This window comes from Lacerta agilis, chromosome 2 (genome assembly GCF_009819535.1).
Source record: "Lacerta agilis isolate rLacAgi1 chromosome 2, rLacAgi1.pri, whole genome shotgun sequence".
In the NCBI taxonomy this organism is placed as follows: domain Eukaryota; kingdom Metazoa; phylum Chordata; class Lepidosauria; order Squamata; family Lacertidae; genus Lacerta; species Lacerta agilis.
The window spans coordinates 30,477,699-30,499,116 of record NC_046313.1 but is presented as its reverse complement, the minus strand read 5'-3'; the positions used below and the strand labels follow the sequence as shown (position 1 = coordinate 30,499,116).

The 21,418-nt window shown below is 47.0% G+C and overlaps 1 protein-coding gene across 1 annotated transcript in view; it reads right to left on the bottom strand.

Annotated features, from left to right (window-relative positions):
- Nucleotides 1-1,547: 1,547 nt before the first annotated feature.
- The window catches only part of SLC9A3R1 (SLC9A3 regulator 1), a 59,590-nt gene continuing 39,719 nt past the window's right edge, over nucleotides 1,548-21,418 (bottom strand). The window contains exons 2-6 of the mRNA XM_033139246.1: nucleotides 20,501-20,662; nucleotides 15,922-16,075; nucleotides 11,452-11,492; nucleotides 6,868-6,966; nucleotides 1,548-1,982 (exon numbers count right to left, since the gene is read on the bottom strand). Coding sequence (XP_032995137.1) covers nucleotides 1,803-1,982; nucleotides 6,868-6,966; nucleotides 11,452-11,492; nucleotides 15,922-16,075; nucleotides 20,501-20,662 — 636 coding nt within the window. The 3' untranslated portion in view covers nucleotides 1,548-1,802. The remainder of the gene's footprint in view (nucleotides 1,983-6,867; nucleotides 6,967-11,451; nucleotides 11,493-15,921; nucleotides 16,076-20,500; nucleotides 20,663-21,418) is intronic.

The window sequence follows — 21,418 nt, the reverse complement described above, 5'->3', positions numbered from 1 at the left end:
ACAATAGGACTTCAGACTGCAGCGTGAGTAAACGCATGGCTGTTGCAACAGCGAAACCGTGCATGCCTTCCCCTAGCAGGGGGAAAAGTGTTGCAAAACAAGCTTCTTAGGAAGGGCAGGATATAAACTGAAACAAGAATGGTGATGCTGGTTGTGAATGCTGTGCTTGGAGATTGGTATAAATTCCAACCCACTCCCAAGAAACATCCCCCCCCTCTCATCTCCACCCTGACCTGCACAAACGGTCATCGTGAATACGTAAGTTGGACCAATAAAGATTCTGCTGGAGGATTGGGTAGTAGCATTATTGTGCTGGAGTTCATCCTGTTGACATGAACCAGCTTCTGGTAATGAATTGAGAGTTCGGGAGAGCGAGGCTAGAAGACCAGGAGGGGTTGACCGCTCACATGCTGTGCTGAGCTTTCCCACAAGGCTCTGCAACTTTACAAGGATTTAAATGTAAAATAAGCACACACACACACACAAAATCAAGGTGACTTTTTCCCTTCTGGGAAACAGGGTTCTTTTTTTCTTCTTCTTCTTGCATTTTTCATAACAAACAATCAAGGAAAACAAGAACAAAACACATCCGTAGAGGAGGAATAATTTCCATAACATACACAATAGACAGAGGAGAAAGAGAGCTATAATTAGAAAACATTCCAGAAAATGAAACAGTTTATATATAAACTGTTAATTAAGCATTATCATAAAAAAACCCTGATTGGCTCCATCTTCCAGGAATGAGAGTTGATATTATTTCCTGGCTGCTTTCAGTTGCTGTATTAGACCAGAAGATTCCCCCGTCTCAGCCAAAACAAGAACCACACCACCCCCAAAGGATTCCAGTCAGAGCAGTTTCCAAGGGTTCCGTCTTACCATCAGAAAGCTTTGAAATACATACAGGAAGTGGTGCAACAAGTTCATGGGTCTTGCCCCATAGACACTTTTACCATTGGTTGCTTTAAAGAAAATTCTTTTTAAAAATAAAAATAAAAATGGAGTGTCAGGGACAGACATTCCAGTCAAAGGAAAATGGTTCCTTGTGAAGAGGAGAGGACGTGCGCTCACAACCCCCACCCACCCACCCAATGGCTGTTGGAAGTCAAAGTTAGGGTTTTAAGCACTCAATGTTAATGAATGGCTCAAGTCAGCACCCAATAGGATATCTCTGCAATGAGAACCTACATGGGGCTATTGGTTTTAGGTGGCTGGTTTCAGAAACCACTTCGAATTTAGGAAGGGCTAAGCACCACAAGCTTTTCTCCTCAATTCCCAACCCTGGCAACCTCAAAAACCTTCTTGTGAACATGTGCTTCCCACTAAAAATCCAACTGAATTGGGGGTGGGGAGAGAACAAAAGAGCAGCATGTTTCTCCTCGGACCTAACAGGCCATAGTACGCTCTCCCTCCACCCCCTCCCATGGGCTCAACATGGGCACCACATTAGTTTCAGGCTCACAGAAACCCTCACCACAAACTCACATGGAACTTACTCAGCTATTTATAGACAGTGTATAAAAGTGTCTCGTCATTCTCTTAAAAAAAAAAAAAATATTAATTGCTTCTCCAGAATTGTGCAGGAGTAGTCATGATGCCATTTTGTTTTTCTTCAGATTACAGAGGACATTGTAAGATCCTGCCCCCGTTCCCCTGGCAAAGAGAGGGGAAGAGGGGAGTGGGTGGGGGAATAACCCCCTCCTCCAGGGGGGAAAATGGAGGGGCAGGAGGAGAAAAAGCTGGCCAGGTTGGCTGGCCCTTGCCCCTGCACCACCTCCTCCCGGCTTGCAGGATGGGATACTTCACAGGTTGCTGAAGAGTTCGTTTTTCTTGCTCCAGTCCATCTGCGGTGCCCTTTTGCTGGTACGTTTTTGGTGAGCTCGCTCCTTGGCCACGGCCAGTGGGATGTCCAAGTCAAGAACTGGATCGGATACAGAGCTGTGCTTCTCTCCCTTCTCTGGAGAGTTGAGCTGCAAGGGTGACTGGGCAGCAAAGAGAAAAAAGCAAGAATAAGTTGGCCAAGAGGAATCGCTGCGGACCCGACCTAAGCCCTCATGTACAACTCAAGGCCAAGACACCCAAGGTTTCCCCCACAAGTTTCTTGTTTCCTACCACTACTGCTAACAGGGTTGTTGTTGTTGTTGTTAAATTAAGACCATTAGAAAGAGCTCTGCTGGATCAGGCCAATGGGGGCCCATCAAGGCTCAGCATCCTGTTCTCACAATGGCCAACCCAATGCCTCTGTGAAGGCCACAAGCAAGACCTAAGTGCAACAGCCACCCTACCAGTTTGTGATTCCTAGAAACTGGCATTCAGAGGCACGTTGCCTTCCAACAGTGGGGGCACAACGTATTTAATATAATGGCAAATAAATTGATAGTGATCATATTATCAAAGCTGTGTGTCCTAGCCATCCCAACTGCCCCTCCCCCGTCACCATGTTTCCCCCCCATACACACATCCAAGTCAGAAAGGAGTATCATGCCACAACTAGCTAAAAGCTAGAGTAAGGAGAGGATGGACATGAAAGGTGTGCGTTGAAATAAGTAGGTCCAATAATTTACACTTGGTTGCCTGGCAGAATTAAAAGTAGACCAGCCATGCATATTCTGCTCCAGTCACCAATGAGAAAATCATGTCCAATGATGTGGATTTCCACACACACACCCCAGCTCTCTCACTTGATCTAGATCTAGCAAAAGTTCCAGAAAACCTCTAACCCGCTGCTCCAGTTAAGGGCCTGCTGGTGTCCTTCCAAGTGCTCAATGAAACATGTAGTTTGCAAAAGTCACAGGAAATATAAGCCCAATGTAGATGATTGAGTGGAGTGTTATGTTCTGCTTCACACAAGAATTCTCAGGGAGAGAAGGCCACAGAACTGTTCCAGAGAAGAGACTGATGTAATTCAGTGTCGATCATTTGCTCTGTATTTAATTATGTCCATTATGTTGCAATTAAAGCTTGTGTTTGCACAGACTGTTGGGCTAGATAGGGCAAGAACTGGATGTACACCCAACAAAGGTGATTAGAAAGGTTCTGCTAGAGGCCTTGCCTTCTCTTCTGATCCTTCCCGCACATGTTACCTGAGCATTGCTTGGCTAGAGAAGGCTCCCCTGTCCCAGATTCTATGCTGCACAACAGACAGAGCAATCCAACACAAGCTCCTAACAGAAACCAACGGGACTTGCATTTAACTCTGCAGTTCGGTATGCCTAAATCTCATCGAAATTACTAAATGGAACTTGGTGTGTGGTGTTGTGCAAAACTTTTGACTGGACCTACTTTGATTCCTATGAATGGTAAGGACAGTGTTTAGTTTCTTGTTTTCTCCTTTTACCCCTTTGCTTGAAGCCAAATTGCCCCATATTAAAGCCCTAACATTAAAAGCCACAGGCCTCACACAATAACAGAACTAACAGGAGTGTTGAAGCAGGCGGCTGATGACAGAGAGCCCTCCTACACAAACCCGACACTTAGGGTGTCTCCAGCACCCATTAACATGAACAGGGTTCATTTTGCAGGGTCAGTCCCTGCCCCTCCTTCCTTTCCCTCCCCTCTCCATACACCGGCCTCATGCATGCTGCAATGGCATTGTCTCCAGCTGCCATGTCCAGGGCACTTTTCTAAGAGACAACCAGCACAGCCTGGCTTGCAACACAGGCCCTTGTGCATAACTCTATTGACCCACCAGCCTTTTGTGTATTCATATGAAGTCTAGTTTGCCTGGAATTAGCAGCAATATGTCCCTCCCATTGGGTTGCTTGCAAATGGCCAGGCAGGACATCTGTTTCTATAAAAGAAGCCATCAGAATTCAACATCTTTGACTAGAAACACGTCTGGGTTTGTTTTTTTTAAATTAAGAGGCTGGCATTTCTTCCAGGCAGCCAGCATCACAATTTATATGTTATTCCAACTTTAGGAAAAAATGCTTAGTGGTGTCACATTGAGGGCAATATCCAACGTTAATCATACTTAGAGGAGAATCATGGATGGTGGTGGTGGTGGAAATCAATGGACTTATAAGGATGCGGGTGGCGCTGTGGGTTAAACCACAGAGCCTAGGGCTTGCGATCAGAAGGTTGGCGGTTTGAATCCCCGCGATGGGGTGAGCTCCCATTGCTTGGTTCCAGCTCCTGCCCACCTAGCAGTTCGAAAGCACGTCAAAGTGCAAGTAGATAAATAGGTACTGCTCGGGGGGGGGTGTTAAACAGCGTTTCCATGCGCTGCTCTGGTTCGCCAGAAACGGCTTTGTCATGCTGACCACATGACCTGGAAGCTGTACGCCAGCTCCCTCAGCCATTAACGTGAGATGAGCACTGCAACCCCAGAGTCAGACACGACTGGACCTAATGGTCAGGGGTCCCTTTACCTTACTTACTTTGGGCAGGGGTAGTGAACCCAGCATCTCCAGGTGCCATTACACCCGTGAAGGCTTCTAGTGGTGGCCCTGGGCAAGTGCCCCAGACTCTGAGCTTTCTTTCTTTATTTCAGTCAAGTTTACTTTCCTTAAAATCTTCTAGCCTTCCTAAAAATAAAGTTATGGGGCAAAAAGTGCAGGCGCTTTCTAAGCAATTTCTGTGAAATGAATGTGAGTGTGGTGTGGCCACCTTGGATATTTTTCCTGGTACTGAGGAATGCTCTCCGTTATTAGACAGCAACAGAAAGAGAAGCCACCCAGGGCCCCAAGCTTATACGATGCTCCTTATCAGGGCCCTGCTCGTTTCCTCCCCAGAATTGCTCTCCCTGGCAGCTGTTTGGCATCTTTGGAGCAAGCAGCAAATGCACAAAGGTGCTAATTTGGTCTGGGGCCCTGCATAGCCTTTCACCTTCAAAATAATCAGTGGCAGCATTAAGTATGCTTTAGGGGGAAAAGAACAAACAAAATATGCAGTTTTGCCCTTTAAGCAGATTTGATACAGAGCGCCTGGATTATAATTCAGCCATTTAATTAAAAACTGGACATGGTTCCAGTAAGGGATGCTAAACATTCATTACTTGCTTTGTAGAAATTGAAGCATCTGCCCATTTGAAAATTGGAAGACTGAAGACCAGGGCGAATTGCTTTTGTTGCCAGGCAAACTAGATTTTTTACAGCACAAAATGATTGGCCCCACACGGGAGCAGAAAGAATGACAAAGCTCTGAAAGTTTGCAAATGGTTCTCTAACGCAGTGTTTTTCAACCACTGTTCCGTGGCACACTAGTGTGCCGCGAGATGTTGCCTAGTGTGCCGTGGAGATGGTTGGGATTTCCCCCCCTACTCGGGTGAAGATGTCGCGGTATGGCCGTTACGGTGGAGGTGAGTGGCGCGGGTGGAGAAGAGACCGCAGCGACGCCTCTCTTTGGCTCTTTTCGAGGCCCCGCTTAGCTAAATTCGCGGCGCCTAGGAGGGGACTCCCCTCGGGGTAACGGCAGACGGGGCTTGTGGCCGGACCTGGCGGGGTTTGTTTCCCCGCCCTTCGGCGCTACTGACGCTGCGCGGGCAAAATGGAGGCGGCGCCAAAGATGGCGGCGCCCAGGGCTGCTTCGCTCGCCTTCGGCAGCGATGAGATGGGCGGGCTGGTCGAGGGAAGAAGCCGCGAGGGCGGCACCGCGGCGGTGCGTTTGGCGGAGCCGTCGGCGGAGGGAGGGCGGTGCGAGGGCGGAGAAGCGGCGCCGGAGGGCGTGAAGGGCAGTTACCGCTGCTTGCTCTTCCTCTGCCGGCTGCCTGCTCGTTGGCGCGCTTTCCAGGAGCCTCTAATAAAGGGAACAGCGGCCTTCCCCTTTCTCCTTCTACACGCGCCTGCTTAAACTTTTGTGCCCCGAAGTATGTGAAGTGCGCTTCCTATGCGGTTTTTTTTAATTAATTGCTTTGAGTATCTCGGCTATAACATCCAATTAGATTGACAGAAAAACTAGGCGAAATCTTTGCGTTGATACAGGGTGTCGGTATAATAGTATTATTTTCCTCCTTGCCGTCGCTTTGACGTGGGCCCTTCCCCGCCCCCTCCATAAGCTGCCAGCATGGATGCTGGAAACTTGCGTTTATGATGGTTGCAGCCCTCCTTTTGCGGTTCAGTGGGAGTGCAGTTTGGCAAGTGAAGTGAACATAGCCTGAAATTGGCTTAAGACTATTAAGGACGTGTATTTTCTTGGAATTTTCCATTAAAAATTCTTTTTTCTTTTGCGGGCGCTGGACTGTCCTGGGTATGGGTGTGTGTGCGTTTTTTGACATCATCTTCCGACTTCCTTCCCGCCCAAGCACTGTGTGCGCAGCAGCGGAGAGAAGAATTTCTGTTTACTTACTATTTCATAATAAAGTAATTATAAAATACTTTCTTTGTGTTTATTTGATTCCTATTCAAGAGAATTACTTTATATATAGTCAATATAGGCACAGAGTTAATTTTTTTAACATTTTCTAATGGTGGTGTGCCTCGTGATTTTTTTCATGAAACAAGTGTGCCTTTGCCCAAAAAAAGGTTGAAAAACACTGCTCTAACGGACAAGCTGGAACTTCTCTCACCATTTCTGCCAGTCTTTGGCAAAGGAAAACTCTGTAGAGAATCAAGGGAACCTCCGGACTTTTAACTACATTGTGAGCAGGACTCAAGTGTAAACCATAACTTTAGATTTCTGCATTGAAAGTGGATTTAAAGGGCTGTGCTGCCCTCGGATGCACTTAAAAGCGCACACAGACTTTTTTTGCAGTTTGGAAAGCGATGGCGAAACGCACTGAAAAGTGTGGGATGAACAAATGAATAATGAGGAATACATGGAAACACCCTGCAGCAAAATCAGGATGAATGCTCAGTGAACAGAGGGGGCTCTATGCCTGTACCACATGTTTAGGGCTTTCCCCCCTTTGTGCCCAGGCTGCTTTCATACCTCATTGTGAGGTTCGTTCAGAATCGGAGAAGGAGACACAGGCTCAGGGCTTGAAGGACTTTCCAAGACAGGCTCAGGCTGGTCATCTCTGATGATCTCCTACCAACACGGAAGGGAAGAGAAATTTGAAACCAAAAAAGGGGTTCGCTGTATAAATAACAAGCTGCATTTATTTATTTTGTAAATCGCCAAAAGTAGAACTCACTGCATCACTCCCCTGAATTTTTTCCCCATTCTAGCCAGTTCCGCACATTTTTGTGCAGAAGGAAACATTCCTCCTCCTCCTACCCCCTTTGGCATGATTTAGGGAATGCTGCCATCATCAGCTGCTCGGGGACAGTGTGCTAGACCGGCTCTCAAACATACCCAGAGCTGATGGGTACATCACAACCGGCCCTCCCTCCCTCTAATGCATCAGTTGCATATTTCAGGGCATTGAGCAGTGGGAGCAGCTCTGGTTTTAGGGAAGAAGCTCCAAAGCTACATGACGGGATTCTCCAGAGGGTCACAACTGTCAGGAGAACCCAACAAAAGAAGCCCGGGAGGACTCCTCCTAATACTGGGGAGAACCCAATGTTCTCAAAATGGCCTCTTCTCCTCAGTGACCAGAGACCAGGACTTTATCCCAGCCTGCCCCTTTCTTGAAGGGAACCAGAGAAATAAGGAGTATGAGGAAACCCACTTCTAAGCACATAATCTGTTGACAGGCCGCAGGCTGATAAGCCTGCTCTGGGCATCCTCCAGCCTCTTTATCCCTGAGAAGGATTAAATGCCAGCTGTGCTCTTTCTCTAACAGTGTGCCTCTGAACAGCTGCTGCTGCTGCTGGGAAGGGCTCCCCCATAGGCATCTAGCTGACCACGGAGGGAACAGACTGAAGGGCTAGGTCAGGGGTTGGCAACCTAAGGCCCATGGGCCACAAGCAGCCCATGGGGGTCGTTTAACCGGCCCACGAGCCACCCCTGAACCAAGCCACCTGCTCGGCAAGTCCCCGCGTGCTGCGCTAAACCAACACGGCACGGGGACTCGCTTCTGCGGCATCGAAAATCGCTACTGCACAGATGCAGACACCAGAAATTGTGGGCGTGCATGCTCACACACACGTGTGATCCGGCCCACGGAGTGATCTCTGCTGGAGTGAACCGGCCCAGGCGACGTAAACCTTGCTGACCCCTGGGCTGGGTGAATGGGCCTTTAGTCTGACCCAGCAAGGCTGTTATAATGTTCTCCGTATCTTTTCAGATATTAGCTACTTTACATCATTACAATGCAGTTCAATGTATTTGTTTCCACCACAGAGTTGGTCAACTGTCCTGCTTTTTTTCTCAAGAAGACAAAGGAGCAGCGGCTTTCTGGACATTCCATGTGAGATTTATTCATTATTATTTTTTTAAAAAAAGGACAAGTAGCACATGGACTTAAAACTGAAAGAAAAGCTGCACACTTCTGGCTGCTTTTGAAGCTACACTGATAAAGGCAGCGGCATTTGCACTACTTGGGGACAGAGCAGAATATCAAGCGCTTCTCTGTCAATGCAAGAATATAAAAAAGGAATCCGGCACCTCACAGCAACATAAGATAGTTTCTGTTTTGTTCTGAGTCGGGTACCATCTTAAGACAGCCTTTCTCACCTCTGTTAAGCAACAGTGTAAGCAATTGCACCATCATTCTCGTGAGCAAATTTTCAGTGACAACATCACGGCTAACCTATCTGCATGCAAAATATGGGGTGTGGGTTCTCCCACATCCCACTTTCTGAGATGTCTCTGCGACGATATAGTGCTACCTTGAGACACCCATGTTCATAAAGTGGCAAATAAACGCATGAAACCAGCTCCAAAGGAAAAGACCCATGGGCAGATAGCGATCTGGACAGTGTCTGCTGAAGAAGAAAAGTCATGAAGGCATGGCTAGGAATCCATCTTTTGAGATCCAACTGAAGCCTAGTGTTAATCCTCTGCAAAAGCAATAGTTTAGTACCGAGGGTTGAAATCTGACTTTCCTCTTGAGATAATGGGTGCACGCTCATCTGTGGCAAACTGACAGGCTGCCTGCAAGCCAGCAAAGAGAGAGCCATCTACAGCCACCGAATGGTGCCAAGAACCACCCCCCCCCCAAACAGGGAAAGCTGATTAGCAGCTGATGCTGGTGCTGAGTCGGCCTGCGCTGGAAGAGCAGGTTCCCTTTCATGTTTATGCCAAGCAAAGACGAGATGACAAGATTTAAGTTATGACAGCTGCATAGGAAAGTGGTTTTGCATGAAGCACATCTGGAGTTATCAGATAAAAACTGGTTTAAATGTTGAGCAAGGGAGCTTAAAGCCAGATGAGCAGGACTGAAAAGTGACTGACGGCAGCATGGAAGCAGATTGGTCCTCCTTACTCCCAGGCTGGAGATGCACAAGGAGAAGGGGACGACAGAGGATGAGATGGTTGGACAGTGTTCTCGAAACTACTAACATGAGTTTGGCCAAACTGCGAGAGGCAGTGAAGGATAGGCGTGCCTGGCGTGCTCTGGTCCATGGGGTCACGAAGAGTCGGACACGACTGAACGACTGAACAACAACAACTCCCAGGCTGAGAAAATTCTCTGCATTCAGTTGGCAGAACCGTTGCTTGACATCCCCGTTCAATGGCTCTGGTCAGATGCAACACTAAACCTTGATTCTCGAACTGCTAAGCACTTCTACCTGCCTCACATTCTACCCGCTCCAAGTGTTTCCATTTTAGTCTAACCACATTTTAGGGTATTATCCAAACCCTAAACTGCAGTTAAGATTAACCACGGTTATGGAAAGCAAAGCCAGCTTCATGAACCATGGTTTGAAGCTGGTTTATTCTCACTAATCATAGTTAGATGAACCATGGTTTGCCCTGGTTTGAATGACAGCAAGTTGCAGTTAAATCAAAAACAGAAGCAAGAGCTTCTGAACACCTCCTCGTGGCTATGCTGGAGGAGAGGGGACCATAAGAGCCAGGGCAAGCGGTGGTAGGCTAGCTTTGTGCTTGTAACACTAAACTGTGGTTCAGCAGCATATGCAAACCAGCCTGGTTTCAGCAAGATGCTGAATTCAAATGAAGATTCCGATAATTTTTGCATCACCCCAGCAGACAGGCATGAAGGACATAAGACTTATGCTGGGAGAAAGGTTGCAATGGGCAGGGAAGAAAGGTTGTCCACAGTACTGGAAGCCAGATACACTTGTGCTCCAGAGCGCTTTATACTTGCAAGTTTGCACAAAAAACATGTTTAAACAATTATCACCCTACTGCACCCCATAGAAGCGGGATTTATTTATTTACGATGTAATGCAGTCATACTGCTTCTTCCCAACTGCTGTTCAGACCTACCGGGTAGACAAGTTGCATGACATCTCTCTATCCGGTTTAAGCTTTAGTCTGGGAATATCCTCACTCGGCCCCCTTAATGTATATCCCTGCCTCCTGCCCTCCCATCTTTTGAGGTTCCTAATGAGGCTTCCTCTCCACTCTGGGTTTAATTAGGTTTTGTTTTTTCAAAGCAGACTGGAAGTAACACGGCCTTTTGAAACAGCGGCCCCGACTGCGAGAGATTCCACCCACAGGGTGAAGAATGGGCCATTCTGTTCTGTGACAAGAGGCAGACCCTGGAAATTGAGCGACGTGCCTTCAAGGGCTTTACCCTCCCCTCCTCCACTGAGAGGTCAGCTCTGCTCGGCAGCATCAAGGCAGGCTGCAAGGCACTCCTAGTAGCATCAGGGAGGAATGGCTTATATTTCTGCTACGGACGACAGCTAAGGGCCTGAAGCAGCTCTTACTGCACGTAGGTCTCATGCACAGTGTCCGCCAGCGATGGACAGAAGGCAGATTAGGATCAGGAAGCCGCCTCGTAATGTTGGCCCATCCTGCTTAGTACTGTCCACCCCAACAGCTCTCCAGGGTTTCAGGAAGGAATCGTTGACAGCCCTACCTGGACATGAACCTGGGAACTTTTGCATTCAAAAGCATGTGCTCCACAACTGAGCTATGAGCCGTAAAGGGGGACTTGCAGGAGATGAGCAAAGGGTTTCTAGCTTCCAGCTCTTTTAACAGAAGGAGCAGCTGAAAAGCTCCCCTGCCTCCCCAGGTTAGATTGTTGGAAAATAATGCTTTGGCAGAGCAGGGGGTAGGGAGAGAAACCAGGCCTGTGCAAAAGGCCCTATAGACTTGGTTCTGGTGCTGATTGCAAAACTCCCCGGCTGAGACCAGAGGCAACTTGTTTCTCGCATCTTAGCATATGTCCACTCGGGTGAGCCCACTGTTTTGCTCCTGCCTCTGGGTTGGGGAACCTGAGGGTTTCAATAAAAAACCTTATCCTGAAAGGAGAGCCTGCTACCCTGGAGTCTGTGCAACACCCCTGGTGTACAAGCATTGGGAAGCTGCATCCAGTTTGCAGCTTCTTAGCCCACGCAGGCCCAGTGGGCCGAATAGACACCAGGAAAATCTGTATGCACAGTTTTGGTGCTTCTTCCCTTACACATGCACACCAAGCAAACCTGTACTGTTGAAAGGGGCCTTCACACAACACAAGAGACCATCAATGAACCATGCACTTGGCTAAACCTTTACCTTCTCCACATCACCATTGGCAACTGCTTCTGGCAAGGGACCTGGAGGGGAACAAAAAAACAATGATATGCAGTGAGTGACTTTTCCCCTTTCTTTTTAGTTTTTTATTTATACTTTTCAAATTTATACATTTCATTAGTTTTACAATCAATTTAACCTTTCAAAATTTGACTCCCTTCCCCCTCTTTCTGTGGTTCCTTAAATTTATTTTTTAATATTTTCTGCATATCCAAGTTCATTTAACTTGCTCATTTAATTATCTACTGGAAATATATACTCTTATAAAACTGCAGGTTATTACAATAACCCAGCTAATGTTTTCATCTGTTTACAATTTATCTGTAAATATTCAATAAACCATTTCCTTTCTTTTATTAAAAAAAAAAAGTCTGTTATCTTGATTTCTTATTCTTCCAGTAAGTTTTGCCATTTCTGCGTATTCCATAAGTTTTTGTATCCATTCTTCCTTTGCTGGGACTTCTGCTTCTTTCCACTTTGGGGCAAGAAACATTCTTGCTGCTGTAGTAGAATACATGAATAAATTTCTATACGATTTAGGTAGTTCTGCCCCTATAATTCCTAAAAGAAAAGCTTCTGGCAGTGACGTTTGTTTCTTTAATTGGATTTCTATAACTCAAAAGGGTGGGCTTTGCTAGCTGGCGTAACCTCTTGTCTGACTGCAAGCAGCCAGGGAGATAAGCTGGGCAGCCGCTACTGTTGTCTCTCAGTTCTGTCACAGAAGCCCAGACCCAAGAAGGACCCTTGTTATTCACAGCTGCGGTTGCCCATTTCCTCAAAGGCAACTTCCTGTCCGGTCACTGTATGGGTGGGGTATGAACACCCGAACCACATGGTCATGTGGCTGGTTTGGCAGCCGGGTGGGAAAAGCAAACACAATTGCTCCTACCCACAGAGTTATTATCTACTTTTCTTTTCTTTTTTTTTATCTGGGCCTCCCTCCAAGGAGCCCAGTCCGCAGTACCTGCTCTATCATATCCTCACAACACCCCTTGGCAGCAGGGCTAGACCAAGAGAGAAAGGGATGTGTGAAGGAGTGCCTGGCCCAAGGTAGTCCAACGTGCTTAACAGGCAAGTGGAATTTGAACTTTTGATCTCCTCAGTCCTGGTCCAAGCAGTCCTGGTCCACTAAATTGCACCAATTCTCAGTGGCACTCCTGGCAGCTATGTGGAAGTGCTCCACAGGGAAGCTGTTTCCTTTACAGGAGCCCAATTTCCGACAGATCGCTGTGTCTTTGCTTGGGGTGGAGCAAAGCGGATGGGTGTACTGCAAGGGGAGGAGGTGCAAGAAGACACATACGCCCAAAGTTCTGGGTTCAATCCTTGTCGACTTCTGGTGGAGCTGGAGACAGGGAAAGGAGCCAAACAGCAGCTATAGAACTGCTCTGCTTAGCTGCTAATGCAGTTACGAAGTAGGGAAAAAATTGAATGCAAGTCACCAGGTTCATTTTTCAGCTCTGCTAGTGTGCTTTAAAAAACAACAACCAAACCCTTCTGTAGGGCACACACATACACAAGCTAACCTTGCCTTAGAGCAGTTTACATGTGCTACGAACTCTAGGGTCTTTGCGGTCATGCACCTCTATCACCAAGACCCCGGCAATTAACTGCTCCTGCCAAACCTTTTTCCTGCAATAATTCCCATTATTCATTATCCCGTTATTGCCTTTGTGTTATAGCAATGATCCACGTGATGCAAGCCCTGAATAACCTTGTGTACCTGCTGCTACTGTTAATATTGATTAACTAATATTGTACCTGCTCTTCCGCTCTGCTTTAAACTCAGATTTCCTCAAGCTGGTGTCTGCCCTTCTATAAATATGATAAAACGTTGGGCTTCAAAAGAACTGAAAACGAAAGGGCTCAGAATCTACATGCCACATTTAAAAGTTTACGTTCATGGTGAAAATATAGACAGTATGGTCAGGGTGCTGTGTATGACAAAAACAGGGACTTTATTATGGCAAGGGTGGGTGCTTTTGCAGAGCACACAAGAGTGGAAATTCAGAACTGGAGTAAGATGACTAAAGAGCTGTTTTAAAAGCAGAACAAGCCCATTCTGAACTGCAGTCGTACCATGGAAGTCGAACAGAATCTGTTCTGGAAGTCCGTTCGACTTCCAAAATGTTCAGAAACCAAAGTGTGGATTCTGATTGGCTGCAGGAAGCTCCTGCAGCCAATCAGAAACTGTGGAAGCCCCGTGGGACGTTCGGGTTCTAAAGAATGTTTGCAAACCGGAACAATCACTTCTGGGTTTGCAGCGTTTGGGAGCAAAAACATCCGAGTTCCAAGGCATTCAGGATCCAAGGCACAAGTTGGAAGGGACCCCCAAGGGTCCTCTAGTTACAACCCCCTGCAATGCAAGAATCACGGCTAAAGAACCCCTGACAGATGGCCATCCAACCTCTGCTTAAAAACCTCCAAGGAAGGAGAGTCCACCACCTTCCAAGGGAGTCCGTTTCAATGTTGAACAGCTCTTGCCGTCAGAGAGTTCATGTCAAAAGGATTCACAGAGAAGAAGGAACTCTTTGTCCCTTTGACCTCCCCATCTCCTCCACTCCATTATCCCAGATTCTCTGCTATTCCGAGGAGCTATTTACAAATAAATGTGTACACCTGCTGAAGCACTAACTATAGCACCAACAATAGGCTATTTTGGTGAGAAATATGGGAGGTTAATAGGATTAATTAAGAGATTCCAGAGAGCTTCCTCCCCGCTTCCTTGTTGCACGGCTCCCGGGAGACCTCGCAAATTAATCACTCAAGCAGCACTTCCCACACGCAGACCCACCCACCCATCGCCACAGGGGTTCCCGCAGAAGGTCCTGGAGGTATGAGAGCCTGTTGTTGCATAATGAATGCTCAGCTGGTAACATGCTGCAAGAAGGAAGGTCACGGCTGGGCCTTTTGCAAGCTCCTGAACGTTTAAATCCATTTCACAGCTGAGCATGCTTTTCCCATCAGGTGTAAACCTATGCACAGAGGTCAGGCTTGGATCCAATAGAGCATGTAACGGGCAGAGCCCAGTTCATAGGCATAGACAGTGCCTTGCAAACATTCTCCAGGCTAACGGACTGTGGCTTTCCAGAATTTCAGACAAGGCAATATTTCCCCAGCTTTACCTGGGGATGTCAGAAATTGAACCTGAGTTCTTTTGCATGCAAACCAAGCTGTACCCTTTCCCAAAAGCTCATCCTGCTGTCCAGGGATAATGCTTAGAAATACTCCATCTATACAACTGCTCAGTTTTTGCCAGTTATGCAAACAAAGAATTCTAAGGTCACCGTTACAAACCTATGCATCTCTAGCCTCTTGAAGACCTGCAAACAGGTTAGAGGATTTTATATATGTGTGAGAGTATGTGCACAGTGCCTTTGTACGCCTTCCCTGTTCTGAGACTTTGAAGCAGTACAGCAGAGATTGGGGAAACTGTCGCCCTCCATAATTTGCTGCACTCCATCAGCCTTGACCATTTGGCGAAGGGAGCTGGAGTCTAACACCATCTGGAGCTGCACATCATTCCTGTACAGCGTCATGGTATACGTTAAGATTCAGGTTCAATCACCCACCTGCACCTCTAATTAAATGCTCTGAGGTTGCAGAGAGATGAAAGATTTCCCCCACCCCATCTTCCCTCTAAATAGAGGCCACGAACAAGAAGGCAATTGTCCCCACTTGAACCTGCCCATATGCCAGCACCTTTCTTCTGAGGCCATTCTCCAGGAATGCCGCCTTCAGAAGCTAGGAAGCTGGCAACTAGAGGAAGAGTCTTTCAAATGTAGCACCCCCTATTCCAGCACACTTCCCCCAGGAACAAGCCAAGACATCATTTAGAAAGCCCTTTTGAATTTGTTGCAGAACAATACCATACTGACCCGCCTGCTGCTGTAATTGTGTTTTAATTCAGGTCGTATTTAATTGGTCTTTTAAGAAATGCTGCATAAAATGCCCTGGACATTTTATTTAAACAGAAAGGTGGAGATTCAAATATTGATTTTAAGCGAAATAATCCACCCGAAACTGAAGCTGCTTGCATTTAGCGCATGCTAGGCCCATCTACTGTGGCATTATTGCTTGCGGGCCGCTTTAATCACAGGGCAACACCTCTTGGAAAAAGCTTCTCCACCATCAACAATTGCTCCCCTCCCCTTTTAAAAAAGAGGAATACACACACAATGGCTATGCAGGGTTTTCTATTTAGCCAACTGCACAAAAATAAGTGGCCTTTCTTAGCAGAGGTCCTGCAGTTTTGGAACTGGATTCATAGAACTATGGAATTGCAGAGTTGAAAGGGACCCTGCAAAGCAGGAATCTCAACTAAAGTATCAATGACATGTGGCCACCCGCCCCTCTGTTGAAAAACCTCAATTTCGCTATCCAAAACAACAATGGAAAACCCCGATTAGATCACACCAATCCTTAGAACTATTCCTACCGGAATGGATGCCTCACCTTTCAGATGTGCTTCAGAAGGGATGACATTGCACTTCTTGAAAAACTCGTCCGCTAAGCTATCCACCACTAGCAGCTCAGTCTCATCTCCACGAGATCTTATGGCTGAAACGACGTCCGAGTGTTGCTTGCCTTCCATGCACACCCCGTTCACCTGCAAGGAATGCAATGCATTTCTGAGATTAGATAAAGCAGCAGGTCTTCTGGGAGGTGGAAAGAAAAGCTGTCACCTTAGACCAGGAGTGGGCAACCTTCTTGACACTACCAAAAAAAAAAATTTCCTCCCAGTAGCACCTTAGAGATCAACTAAGTTTGTTCTTGGTATGAGCTTTCATGTGCAGATCTGAAGAAGTATGCATGCACACGAAAGCTCATACCAAGAACAAACTTAGTTGATCTCTAAGGTGCTACTGGAATGAATTTTTTATTTTTTATTTTGTTTTTACTATGGCAGACCAACATGGCTACCTACCTGTAACTTCTTGACACTGAAGGTCATGAGCAGCAGTAGGTGAGCTGCCTGGGGAAGCCTGAGACTTGTGGTTAATAGGGTCACACATTTACACTCATGACAAATGGGGGAGGAGAAAGAACATGCTTGGGGGTTACAGCTTCCCACGCACCACCCTACCGCAGTGCACCAGAGATATGGAGGGACAACTTGAAGGCCCTTCAAGAGTCAGCCTACCCACATGTGTTTCAGGAGAACTTGACCATCATCTTATGCAAGAGTCCCCATAGGCTCTCAAGGAATCACAGGGACTCACCCAGAGGACATTTATTGAGCATGTATCCTAATTTGCTTGCTCAAAGCTTACACGGAGGTTAGACTATATCTGATCTTTATTGAATATTTGTTCAGGTTTGTTTGTGGGGAGGTTATACAACAGCAAGTGTTCACTCCGATTTGCTTGCGGGGTGTTTGTACGTCTTCCCATTACGTTCATTCTAAACTTTTCGCTTTCCCTCATTAACTGCAAATGGTCAGTTCATTTTTATTTATTTTTTTAAAGCGAATTCCTTGCACTAAGGCGACAGAGGACTTTAACCCACTTTCAATGCGCAAGCATAATTTTCCAGGATGTGCTTGAATCGCTCCTGCAAAACTCTGATGGTCTGGAGGCACAGTCTGAGAACTGCAAATACCGAAAGTACAAGCCAGTCACGCCTGACTTCGCTGGGGTGTGTGGGTTGCAGGACCACACTGTGCATTCCAGGATGGAGACAAACTCCTTCAGTGTTTAAAAACCTTTTGATGGGGACCATCAAACCAGAAAGTATGCAAACCACTCCATGATCAAAGGGGTGCCACTAGAACAATTAAGGAGCTTCCTGAGCACTTTGAGTAGCATATGAATCAGGAACAAAGGCGGGACCATTGATATTTGGGGCCTGGGAGAAGTTCAGCACTGGTCTGTACTAACTGTCTACCATTATCCCTATCACCAGAAGGTTCAACAAAGACGGAAATGTGGTTACAAGAGTCTGCTGCAGATTATTTTATCATTCAAAACCACAAGGCCTGAAGTTCCTATGCTGATTCGAAAAGTTGCCTTCCAAACATTGTGACCTAGAACATGAAGCCAACCAGAGCCACATCCTGGTTTGTTATCATTGGAGACCAGTACCTTGCCATGACACAGCAGGTAGGTGGAGGGGGTGGCTGGGTTGCAACAGCAGTAGCAGCAGCAGCAGCAGGAACAAAGTAGATTTGCACAGAGACCGGAATACCATTTCCATGTCCACTGTGTGCAATCCTCCTTCTTGCATACTGGAACAAGTGATTTGTTGAAAGAGCAAGCTACAGTCAAGCAATGTAACTGAGATCATAGAATTGTAGTGTTGGAAGGGACCCTGAGGGTCACCTGGTCCAAACCCCTGGCAAATAGACATTCCGTTATGGCGACTGCAACCTAGATTTATAAGGTGCCACTTGGCACCTAGCATATATGAGAGTTTCTAACACTGGTTCGTGCCCTGTCAAGCAGAGGCAGTTGCTCTCCATTCTCCATGTTCATGAAGGTACCAGCCCAGGTCACCTCCAGAGTGATGAAGCAATCCATCCATGTTCTCCCCACCATACTTGAAAGTTAGAAGCAGTCGCACAACCAAGGCACCCATGCACTTGGGCCTCATTGCGTCTGACCTCCACTGTCAGAGCCAGCAAGCCTCTGAATACTAGATGCTAGGAATCTGGTAGGGTAGAATCTGGTATGCTAGGAATCCAGTAGGGAGAGGGGCTGCTGCACTTAGGTCCTGCTTGCAGGCCTTCCCATAGGCAATTGGTTAGCCAATGTGAGAACAGGATGCTGGACTTGTTGGTTGCTTATTGGCCTGGCCCTGCAATGCTCTTCTTATGAGAATCAAGTCTCACACTTTTGCTTTTCTGGTGAGCACAACAGGAGGGTTCCCACTTCTAAAGAATTAACTGGGGTAGCAATGGATAAGACAGGAGGGGAGAATGGCCCATCACCATCACCAATCAACAGACAGATATTTACTAGCCAAAACACTGTCCACACAAACTTCTGGTGTCACGTGCAATGATGGCTTTACCCATGGACACAGCAATGGGGCTAGGGAGGAAGCGAGATGGGCATTTAGAGCAGCAACCGATTTGTCAGAGGGAAGAAGCACCTTCTACACACAACACACAGACAACAGCTTTCCAGGCAGCCTCCCTGTCAGTTTGTACATCACGTCACGTGCCTGGTGTGCAGGCCCGTCATCTAGCCTGTGTGCATCTCTGACCACACAAACCTGGCAGCTTTGCCTGTGCAATCCTGTGCTAATCGCTTCAGGGAAATCTGATTTTAATGAGGTTTTGCTGGCTTCTCTGCTAATCCCTGAACGGCTCCGGCATGAAAGATCTGGCTGTAATTGGTGCCAGGGCAACTAATACATTTGTCTTCCTCTAGTTCAGCAGTTCACAAGCCTTTTGGTGAAACGACCCAATAATGGAACTCTTATTTGTATTCAAGGCGCACCGTCTCACAACTTTGATCCAAAAAACCCCACCAAAACCTTTTTCCGCCAATAGATTCTCAGCCCACTGCACTGCTTGGAATATCTCTCCTCTGCTCCTTAAAAAAAGGGGGCTGTCCGGTTGGATTTGAGCCAAAACGACCAATATCCTAATACTAACAATATTGGAGACATTTTCTTTGGTGGAGAGAGTGAACACTGAATGCACGATTCCTTAGTTACTTTTGACCACACCTTCCTTCCTTCTTGCTGGTGCCTCCCCATAGAGCATTTCAGATTTCATGAAATGTATATACTGCTTGATTCTAAAAACAAAACTGAGCTCCAAGTGGTTTACATAAACAAATGTGGAAGCTCCTCGGGGCAGGGACCTGTTTTGTTTGGTGGTGCTTTAATTAAAATGAGAGCAGCTAGAGACTCTCAGCAAGAAACATGGAACAGAAGCTGCTGGATCAGCCAGGTGGGCCCAGTTGCCAGGGAAGAGAGTGATGGTACTGTGCTAAAATAATCCCTTTGCATCAGTCCATACTGCTGCCCATGAGACTCTCCACACACCCAAGTCCCAGAATAGTAGCTGTACAAACCTCGCCCCCCCTTAATGTCAAAGTAAAGGCCTTTGAGAAAGAAACACAAGAATTACACAAACCTAAGGCACGTTAGATTGCCAGCTTATGTGTGTGGGGGGGGGAATGGAGGATGGGTGCGCAGATCTGTAACACCAGAATGGCTTTCAAGTTGGGAGATGAGAGCTGAAATGAGCCAGCATTTAGTTTTACTTTAAAAGTGGGTGTGCAGGGAGAGAAGAGGATTTGGAAAAACAATGCACTAGCTGCCCAGCTACTATCTCAACCTGGATCACAAGCTACCATTTATAGCCAGCTCACAAACAGCTAGGTCACTCTAATTTTGCTAATTCCCTTGTGGCAGCCCCTATGAAACTCCATTACCTCTTTGGTTTGCTGAACTATTATGGAAGGAAACTCCAATGCACCACCATGCATGGAAGGTGACACAGGAGCTCTTGTTGCAATGGCCACACGTGAAAATTGAGACACACCCAGTTCCGATGTAAGAAACCATCATTTGTTGTTATGACCACAAACTACTGACTCATATGCTCCCAACTCCTCCTTTGCCTGTGACAGGAGAAGACTGCAGAAGCTTTTGCCATTTTTGGTAGCACCCAGAAACCAGGGAACCATGCATGGCCTATCCACAAAAAAGGATAAAACCACCGCTTGACACCCTGGTTCCATTTTAACTAAGCACGGTTAGAACAAACTACAATTCAGAGTTGGGACGCGACACAAATCTGTAGTTTATCCCAAAGCGCAAATTTTCAATCTCCTCTTGCATACTGAGGAGGAAGATAAGAGGGAAGCATGCAAGTCAGCGGCCCACCACAGTTGGCTTTTGTAGCAAACCATGGTTTGTTACACCTGAACAGAACCATATAGTTACAGGTCACAAAGGAGTGAGAAGTAACTGCAATGATTTCAGTCCCGCCAGTCAGTTTGCTATGTGACCTATTTCCACACCACTTCAAGGGACCTTGTTTGGGGCCTGTGCACATCTCACCCCTAACCCCGTATACCTCTATAATGCGGTCTTGAGGCAGGAGTCCCGAGGCTTCGGCTGGCGAATCTGGATCCACCGCTCGTACATACTGGCCCGGCTTAGCCTTGTCGCTGTGGAGATTGAATCCATACCCATTGGGGCCCTTCTTCATCCGGCAGAGGCGAGGCCGCAACTCTTTCTAAAGGGGAGAAACACAAGAAGCGTTTGGGCTGCAGTTCGTGGTCATTTCTCCATCTTACTCTCAACTTCTCCATTGATCTCTTCCCAAACTGTATAGCCAGGACCACCTGGAGACAGAATTGCAGCTTTTTAAAGTGTGACTTGCCATCCATAACTCTGCAAACGTTGGTCTGGGTCTGCAGAGGATTACCAGTGCAGCTCTGGCTAGCTAGTCTGGCTTTTGTATCCTAGGGTTGCATTGAAGCCAGTGAGACCAAGAATGTTACCCTCCCCCCCCAAACTGCATGATATCTAGGGCAGTAAAAGGTAAAGGTAAAGGGACCCCTGACCATTAGGTCCAGTCGTGTCCGACTCTGGGGTTGCGGCGCTCATCTCGCTTTATAGGCCAAGGGAGCCGGCGTTTGTCCGCAGACAGCTTCCGGGTCATGTGGCCAGCATGACAAAGCCGCTTCTGGCGAACCAGAGCAGCACACGGAAACGCCGTTTACCTTCCCGCTGGAGCGGTCCCTATTTATCTACTTGCACTTTGATGTGCTTTCGAACTGCTAGGTGGGCAGGAGCTGGGACCGAGCAACGGGAGCTCACCCCGTGGCAGGGATTCGAACCGCCGACCTTCTGATCAGCAAGCCCTAGACACTGTGGTTTAACCCACAGCGCCACCTGGGTCCCTCAAATCTAGGGCAGTAGTGTCTCATAAAAAAATGTAAACAAGCTGTGAAAAAACTATAAATCGAAAATGAAGATGCTATATGTA